Below are 20031 nucleotides of genomic sequence, written 5' to 3'. Positions count from 1 at the left end.
GGACATGACTTCTTGAGCCTCTAGAGGGCGCAATTCTGATCCGATTGGAATGCATTTTTGCACGAAGTGGTTTGTTATGATATACAACAACTGTGCCAAGTGTGGTTCAAATCGGTTCATAACCTGATATAGCTGTCATATAAACAGATCTGGAGACTTGACTTCTTGAGCTTCTAGAGGGCGCAATTCCTATCCGATTTGGCTGAAATTTTTCATGAAGTATTTTATTCTTACTTTCAACAATTGTGTAAAATAAGGTTCAAATCGATCCATAACCTGATATAGCTGCCATATAAACCGATCTGGGATCTTGAGCCTCTAGAGGTCGCAATTATTATCCGATTTGCCTGAAATTTTGTGCGACGGATCCCCTCATGACCATCAACATACGTATTTTTTATGGTCTGAATCGGTCTATAGCCCGATACAGCTCCCATATAAATCGATCTCTCTATTTTTCTTCTTGAGCCCCCAAAGGGCTCAATTCTTATTCGAATTGGCTGACATTTTACACAGGTCTCCAACATGTAATTTAATTGTGGTCCAAACCGGACCATATCTTGATATCGCTCTAATAGCAGAGCAAATCTTTTCTTAAATCCTGTTTTGCCTAAGAAGAGATGCCGGGAAAATAACTCGACAAATGCGATCCATGGTGAAGGGTATGTAAGATTCGGCCCGGCCGAACGTAGAACGCTTTTACTTGTTTATACTCCAAAAATCAAACGAAAAAGTTTTTCAAAATTCCTAGGAGTGAGTTTTCTGGAATCCCTTTTAATGTCTTGTATCGTTTAAAATTAATTTGTGGCAATAATTGTACTTTTTTTTGACAGCAGGTGCGATTTTATGCCAAAATCATTAAATCCAGCTTTCTTCACTTAATGTTCAAATATATTAAGAAAATGATTTTTTCTTATAGGGGCTTAAGAAATAAAAATTCTTTTTTTTCAAAAATTTTTAAAATTCAAAATTTTTAAAGTTCTTTGCTGTGCAACTTTTTGAACAGAAAGCATTGAAAGAAATGGTCTGTTGATGGATGATAAAATTGAAAATATTTAAAAAATTGCTACGTCAATATAAATTCTCTAAATTATAAATATATAAAATTTCATAAAAATCGGACAACGTAATATTTATTGATTTTTGTCTATAGAAAAAATTCTAGGGAAATGTTGTTTGGTACAGATAAGCATAATAAAAAGTCTTTCAAAATGTTTATGCAAATTTTGTGTCGCACAATGCGAAATCTTATTTTGGCTTTAAAAATAATTTCTCGGTTAGCTCTTTTTAGAGAATTTTTCGCTGAAATGTAGTCCTTAAAAAAAATTTTCAAGAAATTTTATCCTTAAAAATAATTTCGAGATATTTCCTTAAGAAAAATAATTTTAAGGCGGGTCTGTCACCAGCAAAATATTGTCTTTGTAGAATATTATAAGTATGAAATTTTTTGGTGGGGGGGGGGGGGGGCTCGGCCCACCTGGCTACGTCCTTGAACACTGGTAATCTGCCGAGGACGTTATTTGTCATAAAAAGTATGTATTTCCCCCAGAGTCGTCAACGTCGGATACAACAGTGAGAAGGTGGAGCATACCTGTCATCACTTATCTGCCTTTCGACTAACAGACAGGCAGAGTTCTTGAATACTAACAACCTAATAACACTTAATATTGGTAACACCGCTACCTTTGTTAATAGGATTAGGGAGGAAGATTAAGTGTGACAATATGTTCGGGAAATCTAATCGTTGAGGTTCGGGATTGGAGGGTCTCCATGAGCCTACAGTGCTCATTAAATCCGGATTTAAAGAGCAGTGGGGGGTTTCCTTCGCAGACCATTGCTACATTAGGTTAAGAATATCACGGCCAGAGCGAATTCAATAAGCTTCCGTAATACGTTGAAAACCAATTGGCCAAATTTTGGAAGACTACTCAGAAGAAGACTTGGCCAAAATAATTTAGATTGTCCCAGCATAAAAGACATTGACGACAATGCCAACTGGATTATGATTGCACCAGTGGAGTCTTTCAAAGATAGTTGTTGGTAGTTGTAAATTGAGGCGTTTGTATACGAATTTATTGGGTTTTACACCGGCAGGTGTTTGGCGTTATCTTCAAAGCATTTACCCTTGTGTGTTCTGTATAGAAGTTAACATCTATGTGTGGGAGACATCTTTCGGTCATTGTTTAAATTTGAAAAACTACATAGCTTGGCAGCACAGCAGTTGTCTAAAATTTTCATTTTTCAACGGCTTTTATAAACACCGCGGGTGAAATACATGCAGGAGCGACATCTTCTGGTAATTGGAGGAACTTCGACGCATTCGCCGGGATTGGATACCGCACCATATGGTGAATTGTGATGTGGTATCAAATTCCAGTGAATGACAAATTTTGTTTTGTTTTGTTCTTTGTTTTGTTTTGGTGGTTATTTTCCATCAATGTTAACCTAATTTAATACGCACAGTAATGAAAATGTCAAAAAGTAACTAATTTGCAACCATGAGAATCAACCAATTGGTCTGTTTGCTTCGGCTACAAAGCTATCAATACCAACACAACGTGACAACATTTAAACATTTGAACATTTCGTCGGGGTCGTCTTAATTATTTTTATATATTTATATCTATTTGATTTGTTTAGTTAATTAATTGTGGAGCAGTGTAGCACGCACTTTTTTTTTAATTTTTCAAAGTGGATTTGTGGAAAACATCAATTACGAAATAACGAAGTAAACATTTGAGAAGAAACGTAAACATCACAGTGAAGTAAACAAAAACAATTATAGAATTATAGTTAAATTAAAAGGAAAACAATGTGTGATAATAAAGATGAATGTTGCAGTAAGTTGTCTAGAGTTTGGAGAACGTGTATCTAATTTAAGACTACCTTATGTGCCTTAGCTATTAAGACCCAGCAATTCTCTTTGTCTGGTAATTGTCTCAGTTTTGAAGTGCTAAACAAAAACCAAAACATGTAGAACATTAAAACCTTGTTTGTCTGCACATCGAGCCATCCCCTAACAAACCGACTATGGTGGAGAAGTTAGGGGTGGCGCTAGACAGAAAGACCCCCCGCTCATTGGCAAAAAACCGATGGAAACGCACGTAGCAAAGTGCTTTGGAGATAATATGAAATGACATTGCCTGATTTTTTTTTTTGAGGCATTTGCTTAAGATAAGACCAAAAACAAAAACAAAAAAGGCATTTCAGAATTTCATTTCAAACAAATGGGTGTTTAGACTTTGGAACATCTATAAATTAGAGTGCGAGTTGTACATATCCATGACATATTGTCACTGTGCACCTAACGCGAGAATAGATCACAGAAAAACCCCATATCAATTTGGTTCTTCCACTTCCCGTTTCCATTTTAGAACCTAAACTCAAAAGAAAATTGTGACTCAGTTTGGAAAGTCGTTGTTGTTGCTGCGACCAATATTTAACATTTCTTGCTGTTAACTCTGGTGTTGGTGTTGAATGAACTACAATACAACACACCATGTCGTTCTGCCTACCCAACACAGAACAGAACTTTTCAATTAACCCACTGTGACACTGCGAGTGTGGAGCGGCAGTATGGTATATACATATATGCAGCAACTATTTATAGCTATGTATTTATTGTCCGATTTGTTTTGTCGAAGAAGAAAAACACCATCTTCAATAGGACAAAATGGAGCACTTAAAACGCATGTACAGACAAACATATCAAGTGTGCCTGCGAACTGGTAGCCTTGGATCGGAGCCCGAGAAGTGGCAATTTTGCTCGACTCCGGACAAAAATAAAACTAAGATATTTGAACACAAGCAAAAACAAAAATCCTGGAAATATTTTATATTGTTTAGCCATAGCTTTGACCATTCCCTTAAATATTTCTCCTCTATTTACCATAACTTTAATGAATAAATAAAGTAAATACGCTTGTCTTGTACGCAAACATAAATTTGCCCTAAATATTGGGTTGCCCAAAAAGTAATTGCGGATTTTTTAAAAGAAAGTAAATGCATTTTTAATAAAACTTAGAATGAACTTTAATCAAATATACTTTTTTACACTTTTTTTCTAAAGCAAGCTAAAAGTTGCAGCTGATAACTGACGGAAGAAAGAATGCAATTACAGAGTCACAAGCTGGGAAAAAATTTGTCAACGCCGACTATATGAAAAATCCGCAATTACTTTTTGGGCAACCTAATATAAATACCCACGTTGTGTTTTGGATAATTATCCATATGATATCCGTCATCGACTACTACTAAATTTCCCATGAACATTCAATTAAGGAACAGCGGAACATATCCGTTATTAATTTAATAAAAAGCTTAGTATTTTCTTATGCCCGTATTTGGAGTATAATTTACTGTTCTAAACGACTAGACTAGTGCTCAATCCTATGGCTGCCGGTTGTACGTCTCGCATTGATCCGTTGGAGTCCTTCAACGGCAAGGGATGCCGCTTCAGTGTACAAAACAGTGCAACAACAGTTACACTAGAGTTAGCTAGGCAAATTTATACAAAGTATGAACAAGGATGTCAAATTGACATTCAAGTATTTATTTGCATTATCAAATGTAGCAGCCACAAAATTAAAAGATTTAAGGCCTGGATATGCTCTCGTAAATGTAGAACAAATGTAACGAGGCAATTATGCTCATTACAAAACGTAGCATATGACATTTCAAACAAAACAATTTTTGAACAAGAAAGACTTGAAGGTGAAAGTGTGTTTGACATCGAAGAACTTCAGGCATAACTCAAGGGCAGGTCGGAAAAGACGGCCCTCTACGTAGTGATTTGAGAAGTTGAGACGCCATTCTAACTGAAGGAGTACGTAATGGCGGCCTTCTCGAATATTGAGAGGGTATTTAACAACGAGGAGATGGGCCTACAGTCGCCGCCCAGTCTGGACACTATGGATACGGTGGACAGCCTGAAGAGGTTTTCAAGAGACAGGGACTGGATTGGGGCTATACTACGACACATACAACATTTCTGGCAGAGCTATGAGTATCACAGGCACTCAGTATTTAAGCAAGAGCCGTTGCCGCCCGTCCTACGTCCGCTGCTCCGTATACAAATCATTTCACTAACCGCAACCTGTGGACTCACCCGGTAGCACTCGGCTGAGCTTCACGTAATGCCAAAAAAATTGGAGCTCAGAGTTTCAACTGATGTGGTGCTTATAATCATCCCGTGTCGGGTCTAAATCAATATGTGTATATGGTGGCAGACTGGCCACCTTTTTATGGTGGGCTACACATTCAATCTTAGTCATTAACGATAAATTCCACAGAGAAATGGAATAGGCAGTTTCAAAACATACATTAACGGTTTTGAAATTTCTTCAAACTTCAAATTTTATCAGCTGACACGAAAACGGAACTAACAATTTTGTTTTTACTGAATTCTACTTTCCAGTTACGTTCGACAGAAGTTTCGTAATGTGTTCGCATGTGTTTTCAAAAAAAAAAAAAAGAAAACAGCTGACACGTCTTTCTACATTTACGGTATGTTTACGAGAGCATAACCAGGCCATTATTTTTATAGACGTTTAAATTATGAATTCAGACAGTAAATACGTGAAAAAAGAAACAAAAAGTGAATATTCTTCAAAATCCAAACAAAGCATTAGATATTCTAATGGCATTTGGACACAACTTTGAAATTGCGAAATTCCTTCAGCTGGGCTAGTGACTTTACCTTGTATAGATTTGCCGATGAAGGAGTCCATCGGGTCAATCTGGTACGTACAACCGGCTGCCATGGAATTCATTGATATTCGTTCCATTCGATAGTTTTCGTACCACTTATAGTATCGATAAGTCTGTTAAACATTTTTTAAATACGCATATTGCCAACACGAAAAATACCCGCAAATTCGGCCGGATCGGGCTTTGAATACCCATAACATACCAAAACAGAATACCCTCAACATAGCTGTATCTGAGCTAATATTGAAATATTAGTTGACCTGCTCACTATGGGCGAAAATGGAAAAAAAAACTGTTAAAATAAGATATTTTTGATGTTTCATATATCAAAAATTAAGATTATGATCTCTTATTCCTAAATATGAAAGATATAATTTGACGGTATGCTTGGTTTACGACTGTACGCAATTTAACATAAAAAATAACCAAAATTTTTTTTTTACATAAAGGTTTTTACATCCCTCTACACTTAATTAAATAAATAACCTTAAATATCCTAAACCATGGACATTTCAAGTATTCAGGAGCAATATCATGTTATGATTCGATGTTGAGTTATGTTGACTTGTAATGGCTATCAGTTGGAACATTGTGCTCACTACTACACTAAGTGTCGTGTTCACTGCAGTCACGAGGGGCTTAGTTGTGAGCTACCGGGCGCATCCACCGGCTGCGGATTGTGGAATGCTCCATACGAATTAGCTGCAACGGCAGTCGCAATGCACCTGACCGAATACCCGGCACGGGATATTTGTGAGCACCACACAGGCTGAAACATTGAGGTCCGATCTGTGTGGTGTTCATTGCTATTGCCGGGCGCGTCCACAGGTTGCGCATAGTGGAATGTAGCAGTCGTGGAGAGTCTTAGTGAGAGGCCAGGCGGCACCGGCTCTTGGAAGTCGTAGGAGAACCCATTGTAAAAAGTGTTAGCCTAACCGGATGAAAATTGCGCCCTTTATAGGCGCAATACATCTTAAAGGATACATTCAATGTAGGATCGCCTATTTTTGTTAACCACTAGAGCCCAAATCCACTCGATTCCAAAACCGGTTTACACTACGATTCAAGTGATTCGTATTTGTCAACAGGGATGTTTTTGACAGTGTTTTTATTGTGATCAGCATTTTTATTGTGTTCGGCATATATATTGTGGTTAGCAATTAAATTGATGAAGCGATTTTATTACATTTAATTACAAAAATTTATGATTTCAACGAGAAATTGTCAGACGTTGAGAAAAAGTGCTGTAGAAAACACCGATAATAACCAGTATTCAATACAAACGCAGTATTGTATTTGAGTTTCGAAGGAGATTTTCTGAAAATCTTCTCAAATAAGTAGATTTGCTCACACTGAAAATGTATAGGAAACGTCGTTGCAAAACACTAGATATCCAAAATATCGTCGCAAATCTGGAAAAAATTACAACAAGCGAAGTATATAAATTTTTACGATATTTACCAAAAAAAAAACAAAAAACCGTGCCAAGTCTAAGGTGTAGAATGTCGCACTTTAAATCAGCTGCTATCATACTATAGGCGCCTGCACTAAAATAATGGCGCTCATTAGTTATTATAGATGACAATTGTTATAGGAGACAAAATTTTTTTAATGTTTGGAAAAAAGCGGTAAGATATTGAAAAGAAATACGTAAAAATGGAAAAATTTAACGCGTTTTATTTAGCTAATGGCTTATTAGATGCATTGCTAGAAAGTTCTTCATCCGAAGACGAGCATACGATTTTAAACCCTCCACCATAGGGGGTATACTAATTTCGTCATTCTGTTTGTAACACCTCGAAATATGCGTCTAAGACCCCATAAAGTATATATATTCTTGATCGTCATATCATTTTAAATCGATCTAGCCATGTCCGTCCGTCCGAACGTCCGTCCGTCTATCTGTCGAAAGCACGCTAACTTTCGAAGGAGTAAAGCTAGCCCTTGAAATTTTGCACAAATACTTTTTATTAGTGCAGGTCGGTTGGTATTGTAAATGGTCCAAATCGGTCCATGTTTTGACATAGCTGCCATATAAACCGATCTTGGGTCTTGACTTCTTGAGCCTCTAAAGGGCGCAATTTTCGTCCGATTTGGCTGAAATTTTGCATGAGGTGTTTTGTTATGACTTCCAATAACTGTGCTAAGTATGGCGCAAATCGGCAAATAACCTGATATAGCTGCCATATAAACCGATCTGGGATATTAAATTCTTGAACCTCTAGAGGGCGCAATTTTCATCCGATTTGGCTGAAATTTTGTACAACGGCTTCTCTCATGACCTTCAACGTATATAATATGGTCTGAATCGATCAATAGCTTGATACAGCTCCCATTTAAACCTACCTCCCGATTTTGCTTCGTGAGCCCCTACAAGTCGCAATTCTTATCCGAATGAACTGAAATACTACACAATGACTTCTACAATGTTCAGCATTCATTTATGGTCCGAATCAGACTATAACTTGATATAGCTCCAATAGCATAACAGTTCTTATTGAATATTCTATGTTTGTCTAAAAAGAGATACCGCGCATAGAACTCGACAAATGCGATCAATGGTGGAGGACCCGGCCGAACTTAGCACGCTTTTACTTGTTATTGTATTATTTGGTTGATATGAAAACACATGGACGTATAAACATGTTCGATTGCAAATGCAAAAAGTGTAGCAATTTTTTTCAGAATTGAAATCACCATAAGATATCTGCACAAAAATTGGTTTACATGGTAGCTACATCAAGTTATGAGTTTGGCACGGTAGTTGGAAGTCATAACAGAACACTACACGAAAAATTTGAGCCAAAACGGTTAATAATGGTTCATTTTAGAAGTTCAAAAAGTCAAATCGGGAGACGGTCTATAACGTGGACCCATTTGGCCAAGTTACGATCTATCTACCAACTAACTTACTTCTTCGAAAGTTGGCGTGCTCTAGACAGATAGTTAGACTGACGGATGGACATGGCTAAATCGACTTAGAATGTCAAGAAAATTAAGAATATACTTTGTTGTATTTTAGAGCAATATTTCAATAGGTTACCACCCCAATAAAAGGTAAAAAAATAAAAGATTTGTGAAGTTGCGGCATCCGACCCTTAACACCTTATGACTCAATCGAGACCTTTAATTATTATTTTGTTGTTCATGTGGAGGTGGCGATCCTCGTCAAGCTTCTGGGCGAGGATCGGGCAAGCTCAGTCCGATCGCCGTGGCAACAAGGTTGCCATTGGTAATTTAAAGGCGCCAAGAACTCGTGCGCCATAGGCACTCAGTATTTGTGCAAGAGCCGGTGCCACCCGGCCTCTTACTGAGGCTCTCCGCTCGATACCGCTTACTGTCCACCGACTGCCGTTGCAGCTACGCGTCCGGTAGCTCGCATCTAAGCTTATCATGCAAGCAATGAACACCACACAGACCGGACCTCAATGTTCCAGCCTGTATGGAGCTTACAGCTAGATTATTATTATGTAAACATCGAGTGCAAATTTCTAATTTTTCTTAACAGATATTGCGATTTGGCTTCAAATGTTTCGCATCATATCTCACTCGACGCCTCATATCTCAAAAACGAATTGTTAAAAATTTGCTATGGTCTTCAATCCCCATATGGTCTTCAATTCCCAAATAATTTCATGATTAAATAAAGATCTCATATAGACCGACATTTATATCTCTTGGCCTTTCGCGCCAAGTACCCACACTCGTTAATTGCCGCTTTGCAATGGGTTAAGAGAACTGTTACTCACTTTTATGCTAAGCACCCGTGATATAATGAAATGATGGACGGACGGACATGGAATAACAAAAATAGAATTATTGATAAACGTTGGAGGCTAAAATGGTAAAATTTAATCTTTACTACGTTGGAAATATCTAATTAAAACAACATTGGCAAAATATGGAGAGACACAATTCAAACACACTGGATACGTTTAAATGGCAGCAGCAAAAACACCAACTTTATATAATGACAAAATTTGGGCCATTTATTGCTCCCCAGAAACGCGCTAAAAAAATTGTATGTGCCTAAAGCAAAGGTTCGGTTTCTTACTTCCGTTTGTTTCGGAAAAATGTTCTTGAAGAATAAGTTGATATTGGATTTGAAGCGGAAATATTCTCTCATTTAAATGCACATCTATTAAAGGCCGGCGAAGTGAGGTGAGCCGTGTCTGTGAGTTTCATGCCGGTAGGAACAGCCACAGACCAACAGGTCTGAAGATGGTTAACCGCCTAGCCATATGGTGGTGGGACGCAGTGATTGAGTGATGTGTTGACTTGTTGAAACTATCGCCTTTATTATGTTCCCCATTTATGCGAGCCAATAAGTGAATGTGGATGAATGCACGGATTTATGGCCAATAAATCGAGATTATGGTGTTGGCTTAAGTGTGTGACGTCGACCGATTAACCGTGAAAGGTGTGTGGTTGTTTTTACGTACGCAAGCATGGCTGTTGCAAAAAGTTCTAATGTGCACTTAAAAATGTAGACCGGCGTTTGGTTCTTAGCGGAATTGCTGGATGTGCATTCCAATTCAGTGGCGGTTTGTTTACTTATTTATATACACAGATAAAAATACTTGTATTGTTTGATATGGCGTGAAAAAGTTAAATCGACACTGAATCCAAATATAATCTAAAGTGTTTGAAATTGATTTGTTCCTATTGAAAATGGTTCCGTTTTCAAATTCATAAAAAAATTTGCTGTCATTAGCGGAATCGTGCTCAACTTCGAACGAGTCAAACATGTATTTTATATTGAACTAGCTGACCCGGGCCCGCTCCGCTGCGCTTTCTTTTACTTTATATGGAACAAAAGTTTCCTTGGAATATTTATTTTCGACAATTAAAGATCTTTTAGTGAAATACCATGCTAACTTGACTAACAGTTTAAGAATATAAGTGCCTTTATCTGAATCCCATATGATCTTTATTGGTCTAAGAATTTAAGTTTGAATGCAAGGTGTACTCCATTCGTAAAATACTTCATTTCAGCCCGATATTCTCATGATGTCTGATTTAGTAGTGTTTTCGGGGGAGAGCTGGTCCCCCAGATACTTGGCCCTGAAAAAATATCAGCATCGTATTCTTCTCTCAAATACCATTTAATTAAACCCCATATTGCCATTGTCTTAGAGGAGTTTACAGGATCAGGCGTCCCCCAAACACATGGCCCAAAAATAGGTTATCAAATTCGTTTTCTAATCTCAAATGCCTTTCATTTGAGCCACATATTGGCACGGTCGAAAATTTTTTCCCTTTAGGGGTGTTTTGGGAAAGGGGTGATGCCCTTAATACATGGTCCTACATTTGGATATCAAATTAGTATTCTACTCCCAAATACCTTTATTTGAGCCCTATATTGCGATGGTCAGTAAAAAATTGCTGTTTGTGGGGTATTTTGGGAAAGGGGTATACCCCAGAAAATTGGTCCCGAAAATGTGTATCAATTCTTGTTCTACCCCCAATACCTTTCATTTAAGCTCCACATTGACATGGTCGGTAAATATGCCCGATTAAGGGTTGTTTAAGGAATAGGGGTGTTTTGGGGATTGCTGATATATTTTCCGGTAAGCCCAGCATCAGCAACGTGCTCTATTCTCATTATATACCATTTATTTGAACCCCATATTGACATTGCCCTCAAAATTGGATATCAAATTCGTTTTCTAATCTCATTTAAACTCCTTATTGCAAAATTCAGCAAAAATGTCCGGTTTGGGGTATTGGCCCTAAAAACTATGAATATATAGTTCCACTCTCTTTAAGACCCAAATTGTCTTGGTGAGCAAATACGGGCTATTTGGGGGTTGTTATGGTGTTGGGACGTCCGCTAGACAGTTGGCCCCTAATGTTGATATCAGATACGTGGTCTACTCCACATACCTTTAATTTGAGCCCCATATTTCCATAGTCGGTAAACATGACCGGCTTGGGGGGTGTTTTGGGGGATGGGCAGCCACTCAGTGAGTTGGCCTTGAATATATATATCGGATTCGTGTTCTACTCTAAAAACCCTCTTATTTGAGCCTCATATTGCAATAGTCAGCAAATATTTCCTATGTGGGTGGTGTTGTGGGGGTGGGGTGGCCCCAATAGACAATTTTCCCGAATATTGGTATCAGATTAGTGCTTTACTTCCAAAGACTTTTCTTTTGAGCCCCATATTGCTATGGTCGTAAATTTGTCCCCTTTGGGGGATATCAGATTCGTATTCAACATTCAAATACCTTTTATTGAAGCCCCATATTGCCATGGTCAGTAAATAAGTCCTGCTTGGGGGTGTTTTGGGAAAGGCGTGGACCCCCAAAAAAGCGTGGTCCCACATTTGGATATCAGATTCGTATTCTACTCGCAAATACCTTTCATTTGAGTCCCATATTGCCATGGTCGGTAAATATGTCCGATTTAGGGGTGTTTTGGGGGTTGGGGTGGTCCCCCTAGCACTTGGTTCGACAATTGGATATCAGATACGTGTTCTTATCCTAAATACCTTTCATTTGAGTCCCATATTGTCGTGATTGTTCTAAATATATGTTTGGTAGGTTTTAGGTTGGGGCAGCCCCCTAGGTACCCCATCCGAAATTTGGATACCAAATTTTTATTTTTAGGGTACTATATGAGAGCATACAAAATTTCGCTTAAATCGCACCACCCATCTCCGAGATCTGGCGTTTCTGAAAATTTGGGTAAGGGGGAGGGTCCGTCCCATCTTCAGATATCAAAAAATGTAGTACCCTATTTTCACCACGGGGTCATTAAGCACCATCTGTGAAAATTTCAAGAAAATCGGTTCAGCCGTTTCTGAGTCTATAAGGAACACACAAACATACAAACAAACAAACCTACAAACAAAGACAAATTGATTTTTATATTGGGTTGCCCAAAAAGTAAGTGCGAATTTTTCGTATAGTTGGCGTTGACAAATTTTTTTACAGCTTGTAACTCTGTAATTGCATTCTTTCATCTGTCAGTTATCAGCTGTTACTTTTAGCTTGCTTTAGAAAAAAGTGTAAAAAAAAGTATATTTGATTAAAGTTCATTCTAAGTTTTATTAAAAATGAATTTACATTCTTTTAAAAAATCCGCAATGACTTTTTGGGCAACCCAATATATAAGATTCTAAATGGGTCAAATTGATCCAAGTTTAGATATAGCCCCCTATGTGGGATCTCCCGACTTGACTTCTTGTACTCCTGGTGGTTCCCATTTCTTTTCAATTTCAATGCAATTTAGAATGTTAAATTCTCTTTTGATATCCTGATATAGCTGCTATGTAAGTCGATAATCCGTTATGATTTCTACGGCGGATAGGGCTCAATTCTTATCGGGGTATTAAGAAAATGCATGAGTGCTTCCTGTAGTCATACTTTTAGTATGTTGTTATAACAGTAGATCGTCCATAGAAATTAAGAAATGCGATATCTGCTGGAGGTTATGCAACTTTCGGCATGTCCGAACACAGTTTAAATACTTCACTATAATCCAAATATCCGTCATTCTAAAAATATAGAACCTTCAGAGAGTATCATCCTAATTTTGCAATCGCCTCCTTTTTCGGTTTAAAGTATATCATAAATCATGCACACATCAACAAACAGTTTACATGGTACCCTAGTAGAGGGAACCCTGCGAACATTTTCTATCGTGCGAGTCACTAGATCTGCACTCAAGGAAGTGGAAAACAATCTCAGGCGATATCATTTTTTACACAAATTAGTTTCTCGGTAGGGACTTAAAGACTTTAAAATTCGATTATCAACGTTAATAATAAAAATAAATATTTTTTTTGCCTAATGTTTTTTTTACCAGTTAGAGTGAGCCTTATTTTTATTGCTCTTTCTAATTTGTCTTTTTCAACTCGAGATTAATAGTCGAAGATTTTATTTGCAAAGATTTTCTCTGGCTGGGATTTGAACAGCCTCTCTGTGCTATGCGCCTTTCTTCATTACAGAAGGCTACCCTGCAAACATTTTCTATCGTGCGAGTCACTAAATCTGCACTCAAGGAAGTTGAAAACAATCTCAGGCGATATCATTTTTATAACCTCCACCATAGGATGGGGGGTATACTAATTTCGTCATTCTGTTTGTAACTATTCGAAATATTCGTCTGAGACCCCATAAAGTATATATATTCTTGATCGACGCGACATTTTATGTCGATCTAGCCATGTCCGTCCGTCTGTCTGTCGAAAGCACGCTAACTTCCAAAGGAGTAAAGCTAGCCGCTTGAAATTTTGCACAAATACTTCTTATTAGTGTAGGTCAGTTGGTATTGTAAATGGGCCATATCGGTCCATGTTTTGATATAGCTGCCATATAAACCGATCTTGGGTCTTGACTTCTTGAGCCTCTACAGGGCGCAATTCTTATCCGATTGGGATGAAATTTTGCACTATGTGTTTTGTTATAATATCCAACAACTATGCCAAGTATGATTCAAATCGGTCCATAACCTGATATAGCTGTCATATAAACCGATCTTGGGTCTTGACTTCTTGAGCCTCTAGAGGGCGCAATTCTTATCGGACTTTATTGAAATTTTGTACGTAGTGTTTTAATATCACTTCCAACAACTCTGCCTAGTATGGTTTAAATCGGTCCATGTTTTGATATAGCTGCCATATTTACCGATCTTGGGTCTTGACTTCTTGAGCCTCTAGAGGCTCGTACGATGTAACTGAAATTTTGCACGTAATGTTTTGGTATCACTTCCAACAACTGTGCTAAGTATGATTCAAATCGGTTCATAATCTGGTATAGCTGTCATAGCCAATAGATCGCTCAATTCTCATCCAATTTGAAATTTCGAATGAGGTGTTTTGTTATGACTTCCAACAACTGTGCTAAGAATGACCAAATCGGTACATAACCTGATATAGCTGCCATATAAACCGATCTGAGATCTTGACTAGAGGCCGCAATTCTCATCCGTTTTGGCTAAAATTTTGTACAACGGCTTCTCTCATGACCTTCAACATACGTGTATAATATGGTCTGAATCGATCAATAGCTTGATACAGCTCCCATATAAACCTATCTCCCGATTTTGCTTCGTGAGCCCCTACAAGGTGCAATTCTTATCCGAATGAACTGAAATATTACACAATGACTTCTACAATGTTCAGCATTCATTTATGGTCCGAATCGGACTATAACTTGATATAGCTCCAATATCATAACAGTTCTTATTGAATATTCTATGTTTGCCTAAGAAGAGATACCGCGCATAGAACTAGACAAATGTGAGCCATGGTGGAGGGTATATAAGATTCGGCCGGGCCGAACTTAACACGCTTTTACTTTTAATATTTGTAACAATAACAGTTGATTATGAGAAACTCTATCATGAAATCTCTACAAACTATCATACAAAAGAGCTTAAAAAGTGACAATTCTGGAAGGGAGTGAGAAAGTCACTTCCAAATGTTTGGAGGGTAAGTAAACATACATTCACTTGTTTGGTGTTTTTTGAGTTAGCGTTCAAAACAACAACAAAAAATCTATATTTAAATTTGAAACAATAACAGTTGTTTATGAGAAACTATTTAGCGAAACATGAATGAAAGAATTCCGATAGTAATGTATTTTGTTGAAATCTCGACAATTCTGGCAGGGAGTGAGAAAGTCACTTCCAAGTGTTTGGAGGGCTACGCTTAATAATTTATTCGTACAAAGTCTTGTTGTTGTAGCAGCAGTGTGTTGTGTTCTATCTCTCGTCTGCTTGGTTCAGTTGAATCCAGGAATTCTGCGATTAAGTTGGGGTGCGTCCAGGGGGACCTGGGTCTAAGGTCGAGTGTGTCTAGCTGGGCATTTTGCAAATAAATTTTGCAATTTGTTGTCATCTTTATTGGCCTTTTAACAAATTAATTGATGTACTAAATGACATATAGCTTAAAACTACAGGCAATTGTGTGAGCTTCAGGACATCAATTGCATGATGGGCCATGAAAGAAAATTTATGATAACTAAAATGAGGACATGCCCACGGCGCAAAAGAACAATACGCTACGTTCTCTATATAAAGCATATATTTTGTGAATGCCTAACGGCCTATTTATGTGTATTGAAATGTGCCACATCATCACCATGACCAATTCTTCAGAATATCAATCAAATATTTCAAATAAATAACTTTATCCAATTATGGCATGATTAAATATTTATAGGTCAGGGCAATGGTCTGTTTATTGGCTGTTGACATTTTAATTTCCATATCCTTTAGAGACAATGAAATTTATTGACGCTTTGGCAGAATTCATGCCATACCGGAATTAAATTTTAAAATAAAATTGTCTCCCTTGAAATACTCAGATGACCAACATATCAGTCCTTGTCACCAACTCTTTTTTTCAAAGCATACCCTTTTCCTGCAAGCCATTTCGTTTGATTTGTGCTGGCATTGAAGGAATATCCTTTCAATGTCAACACTGGACACACGAATGAAATATCTCTTGCTCTCTCTTTTTTTTTTTCTCAAAACAAGGAAAATCGTAAAAAAGTCCTTTTTTATTGCACTTTGAAAGTGACATGAAAATGAAGCATAATTGTGGTGTAAAGATGTCATAAAAAGCGAGCAAATAACCAAAGAAGAAAGTTCAGCATAAACGTGCCACTTTGCCAAAAGGAAACATTTAAAGAAATGGCATGGGAATCATTAAAACGAGCATCGTCGATGGCTTTTATGGCCATCGGACTACAGTCAAGTACATGACAATTTCCCCCTTGAGAACGTGATTTGAGTTTTTAAAAGTTTTCTCTTATTCATTTTTAATATCCTCCTTTGCCTCTGTGGAAACATATTGGGAAGGGACCTTTGCTAATTTTCTTAGACTTTTACCTTTGGATGAAAATAAGATTTTGTGAAACTAATAAAATGCCATAAAATGAGTCAGATCAAATTTGATGTGCTTTTGAGCATACAAGGCATTCGCCGAGTTTTCCGGACGATGCCGTTAATACCACACTTGATGTGGATGTCGGAAGACAAACGGAAATCTAAATGCGAATTTAATGAAATTCGCCCTGTAGGTGCCCGAAAACTTTAATACCACTTGATATGCCGCTTGATCTAGACGTTCTCTCTTGTAGCGCCAAACCTCACGCTCTAGATCATGTAGATACACCTTAAGGCTTTTGGGCGGTGGATATCTAGCCACAAGATGATAAATTGGATTGTCTCTGCGATGACTGCCCAGAAGGTATTGCTTAGACAGCATATAGTTATGTCTTCGCACAGGTAGGTTTTATATCTCCTGATGGAGGTGATCCACGTGAGAACCGAGGAGACAGCCCACTGCACTTCGAAGAGCGGCATTCTGACAGATCTGAATATTATTCCACTGTGTATTACAGAGTTGACGAGACCACACTGGCGCTGCATAACTTACCAGAGAGCGGTCAATTGTTTTGTTCGTGGTCAACAAGATTTCTCTGTCAACATCCCAAGTGCTGCCGGGAAGTGTCTTGAGGACCATGTTTCTACTTTTGACTTTATCGCAAATTGCTGTGGCATGTGAGGAGAATTTTTAAGAGCTGTCAAATGTGACACCAAATATTTTGGGATACTTGATGGTCGGAATTGTCACTCCAACGACCATCACTTTCACCTCCATACCAACTTCATTCGCGTATATAGTGAAAAATGTGGCTGAAGATTTGGTGGCAGATATCTTCAGATCTCTTGCAGCGAAATATGAGACAGGTTGTTGTAGTTGTTGTAGCCACATTTTCATGTGGAAGTGGCGATCCTTGTCAAGCTCCTGTAGATGAGCAAGCTCGTTCCGGTCCAAAGGTCCGATCGCCACGGGAACAGGGTGGTAATTGTTTATTTAAAGGCGCTTTGTCATATCGAGCATCGTACGGTGCCGCCTGGCCTCTCACTGAGACTCTCCGCTGATTGTCCGCTACTTCCGCAACCTGTGGACGCTAGCTCGCAGCTAAGCTTCTCGTGACAGCAATGAATACCACACAGATCGGACCTCAATGTTCCAGCCAGTGTGGGGCTCACAGCTATCCCGTGCCGGGAGGGAGGCGTTTAACTTATCGCAGATTTCGTTAATGGGTAGGAGGCATGATGCCACGATTGTACAATCGTCCGCATATGATACCATCTCTACGCCGTCTGCTGGAGGTGCAATGAAGGATAGATAGAGGTAGAGATTAAACAGTGCCGGCGATAACACCCCGCCTTGGGAAACTCCCTGTTTCACTTTACGGTTCTTCTACTTCTTATCCCTTAATTCCACCTATGACTGGCGACCACACAGATAATCCGCGACCCACCGTTTCGGGCCTGGCTTGAGGGATATATTGGCGATGCACTCAAATAATTTGGCATGGCTGACCGTGTCGAATGCCTACGATAGGTCCAATACTACGCGAGCAGTCTTCGTAATCCATGCTCTGGAGGAGTAGTAGCGTCTTGGCTACTGGGTGAGATCGGTCTGTACCACTCCCCCTTATTCGGGTTCTTTCCGAGTAGGTTATGCACTAATGTGAACCAAACTATGCGTTAGAGGATAATTCGACATCGGATGCAAAATGGGCGTCCAGGTGCTCAACACATGAAAAAAATTTGATACCGTATGGTAATCAATGGCATAGATAGTGAAGCGCTACCGCGAAAAAACACAATCCCATGGCAGCCGGTTGTACGTACCAGATTGGCCCGCCTCAGTGTACAATACACTGCTACAACAACAAAGCAATATCGTATGGTATCTATAAAGCTTTTCATTATCCATACTACACGGTATTATTTCACTATCAACACCTTTGGTATCAATTTTTCGTTCAGTGAAGAAATCAAATCGGGAGATTTCTTATTGTGGGGTTCGTACTTGGTACTAGATGAAAGAAATATAAGAAATTTCAACCAAATCGGCGAGGAAATGTCCTTACTTTTGAAATCAAAATGAAAGAGATCAAGTCGAAAGTTCGGTTTCTATGAAAGCTACAAACAAAAAATAATTCTTTTCCCACAAAGGATTTTTTCGACAAGGAAAGTTCTTTTGTGAAATATGTTGGGGGTTTGTTACTATGAAAGTACATTATTTAAATTCATGGAATTTGTGATAAATACAAATTTTTTTACCCTAATAAAACCTTTTATTCTTGAGAAATGAAATCTTTATTCGGCATTTCAATCATTATACCCTCCACCATAAGATGGGGGGGGGTATAATGATTTCGTCATTCTGATTGTAACTACTCGAAATATTCGTCTTAGACCCCATAAAGTATATATATTCTTGATCGTCGCGACATTTTATGTCGATCTAGCCATGTCTGTCCGTCCGTCCGTCTGCCTGTCGAAAGCACGCTAACTTCCGAAGGAGTAAAGCTAGCCGCTTGAAATTTTGCACAAATACTTCTTATTAGTGTAGGTCGGTTGGTATTGTAAATGGGCCATCTCGGTCCATGTTTTGATATAGCTGCCATATAAACCGATCTTGGGTCTTGACTTCTTGAGGCTCTAGAGTGCGCAATTCTTATCCGATTGGGATGAAAATTTCCACTACGTGTTTTGTTATGATATCCAACAACTGTGCCAAGTATGGTTCAAATCGGTCCATAACCTGATATAGCTGCCGTATAAACCGATCTTGGGTCTTGACTTCTTGAGCCTCTAGAGTGCGCAATTCTTATCCGATTGGAATGAAATTTTGCACGACGTGTTTTGTTATGATATCCAACAACTGTGCTAAGTATGGTTCAAATCGGTCCATCAACTCATATAGCTGTCATATAAACCGATCTTGGGTCTTGAATTCTTGAGCCTCTAGAGGGCGCAATTCTTATCCAATTTGAATGAATTTTGGCACGTAGTATTTTGTTATGATATCCAACAACTGTGCCAAATATGGTTCAAATCGGTTCATAATCTGATATAGCTGCCATATAAACCGATCTTGGGTCTTGACTTCTTGAGCCTCTAGGGTGCGCAATTCTTATCCGATTGGAATGAAATTTTGCACGACGTGTTTTGTTATGATATCCAACAACTGTGCTTAGTATGGTTCAAATCGGTCCATCACCTTATATAGCTGTCATATAAACCGATCTTGGGTCTTGACTTCTTGAGCCTCTAGAGGGCGCAATTCTTATCCAATTTGAATGAATTTTGGCACGTAGTATTTTGTTATTATATCCAACAACTGTGCCAAGTATGGTTCAAATCGGTCCATAACCTGATATAGCTGCCATATAAACCGATCTTGGGTCTTGACTTCTTGAGTCTCTAGAGTGCGCAATTCTTATCCGATTGGAATGAAATTTTGCACGACGTTTTTTGTTATGATATCCAACAACTGTGCTA

General features: G+C 38.4%; 2 protein-coding genes across 4 annotated transcripts in view; one reads left to right on the top strand and one right to left on the bottom strand.

Annotated features, from left to right (window-relative positions):
- LOC106093711 (uncharacterized) overlaps positions 1–20031 on the bottom strand; it is a 504285-nt gene that overhangs the window by 53377 nt on the left and 430877 nt on the right. The gene's annotated exons all lie outside the window — the stretch shown is intronic.
- LOC106093993 (cytosolic endo-beta-N-acetylglucosaminidase) overlaps positions 2534–20031 on the top strand; it is a 91582-nt gene continuing 74084 nt past the window's right edge. Inside the window, exon 1 of the mRNA XM_059366853.1 lies at positions 2534–2840. Coding sequence (XP_059222836.1) covers positions 2813–2840 — 28 coding nt within the window. The 5' untranslated portion in view covers positions 2534–2812. The remainder of the gene's footprint in view (positions 2841–20031) is intronic.

This window comes from Stomoxys calcitrans, chromosome 4 (genome assembly GCF_963082655.1).
Source record: "Stomoxys calcitrans chromosome 4, idStoCalc2.1, whole genome shotgun sequence".
NCBI lineage: Eukaryota > Metazoa > Arthropoda > Insecta > Diptera > Muscidae > Stomoxys > Stomoxys calcitrans.
Note: the sequence above shows the minus strand (reverse complement) of the source record. Positions and strands in the feature narration are given on the sequence as shown.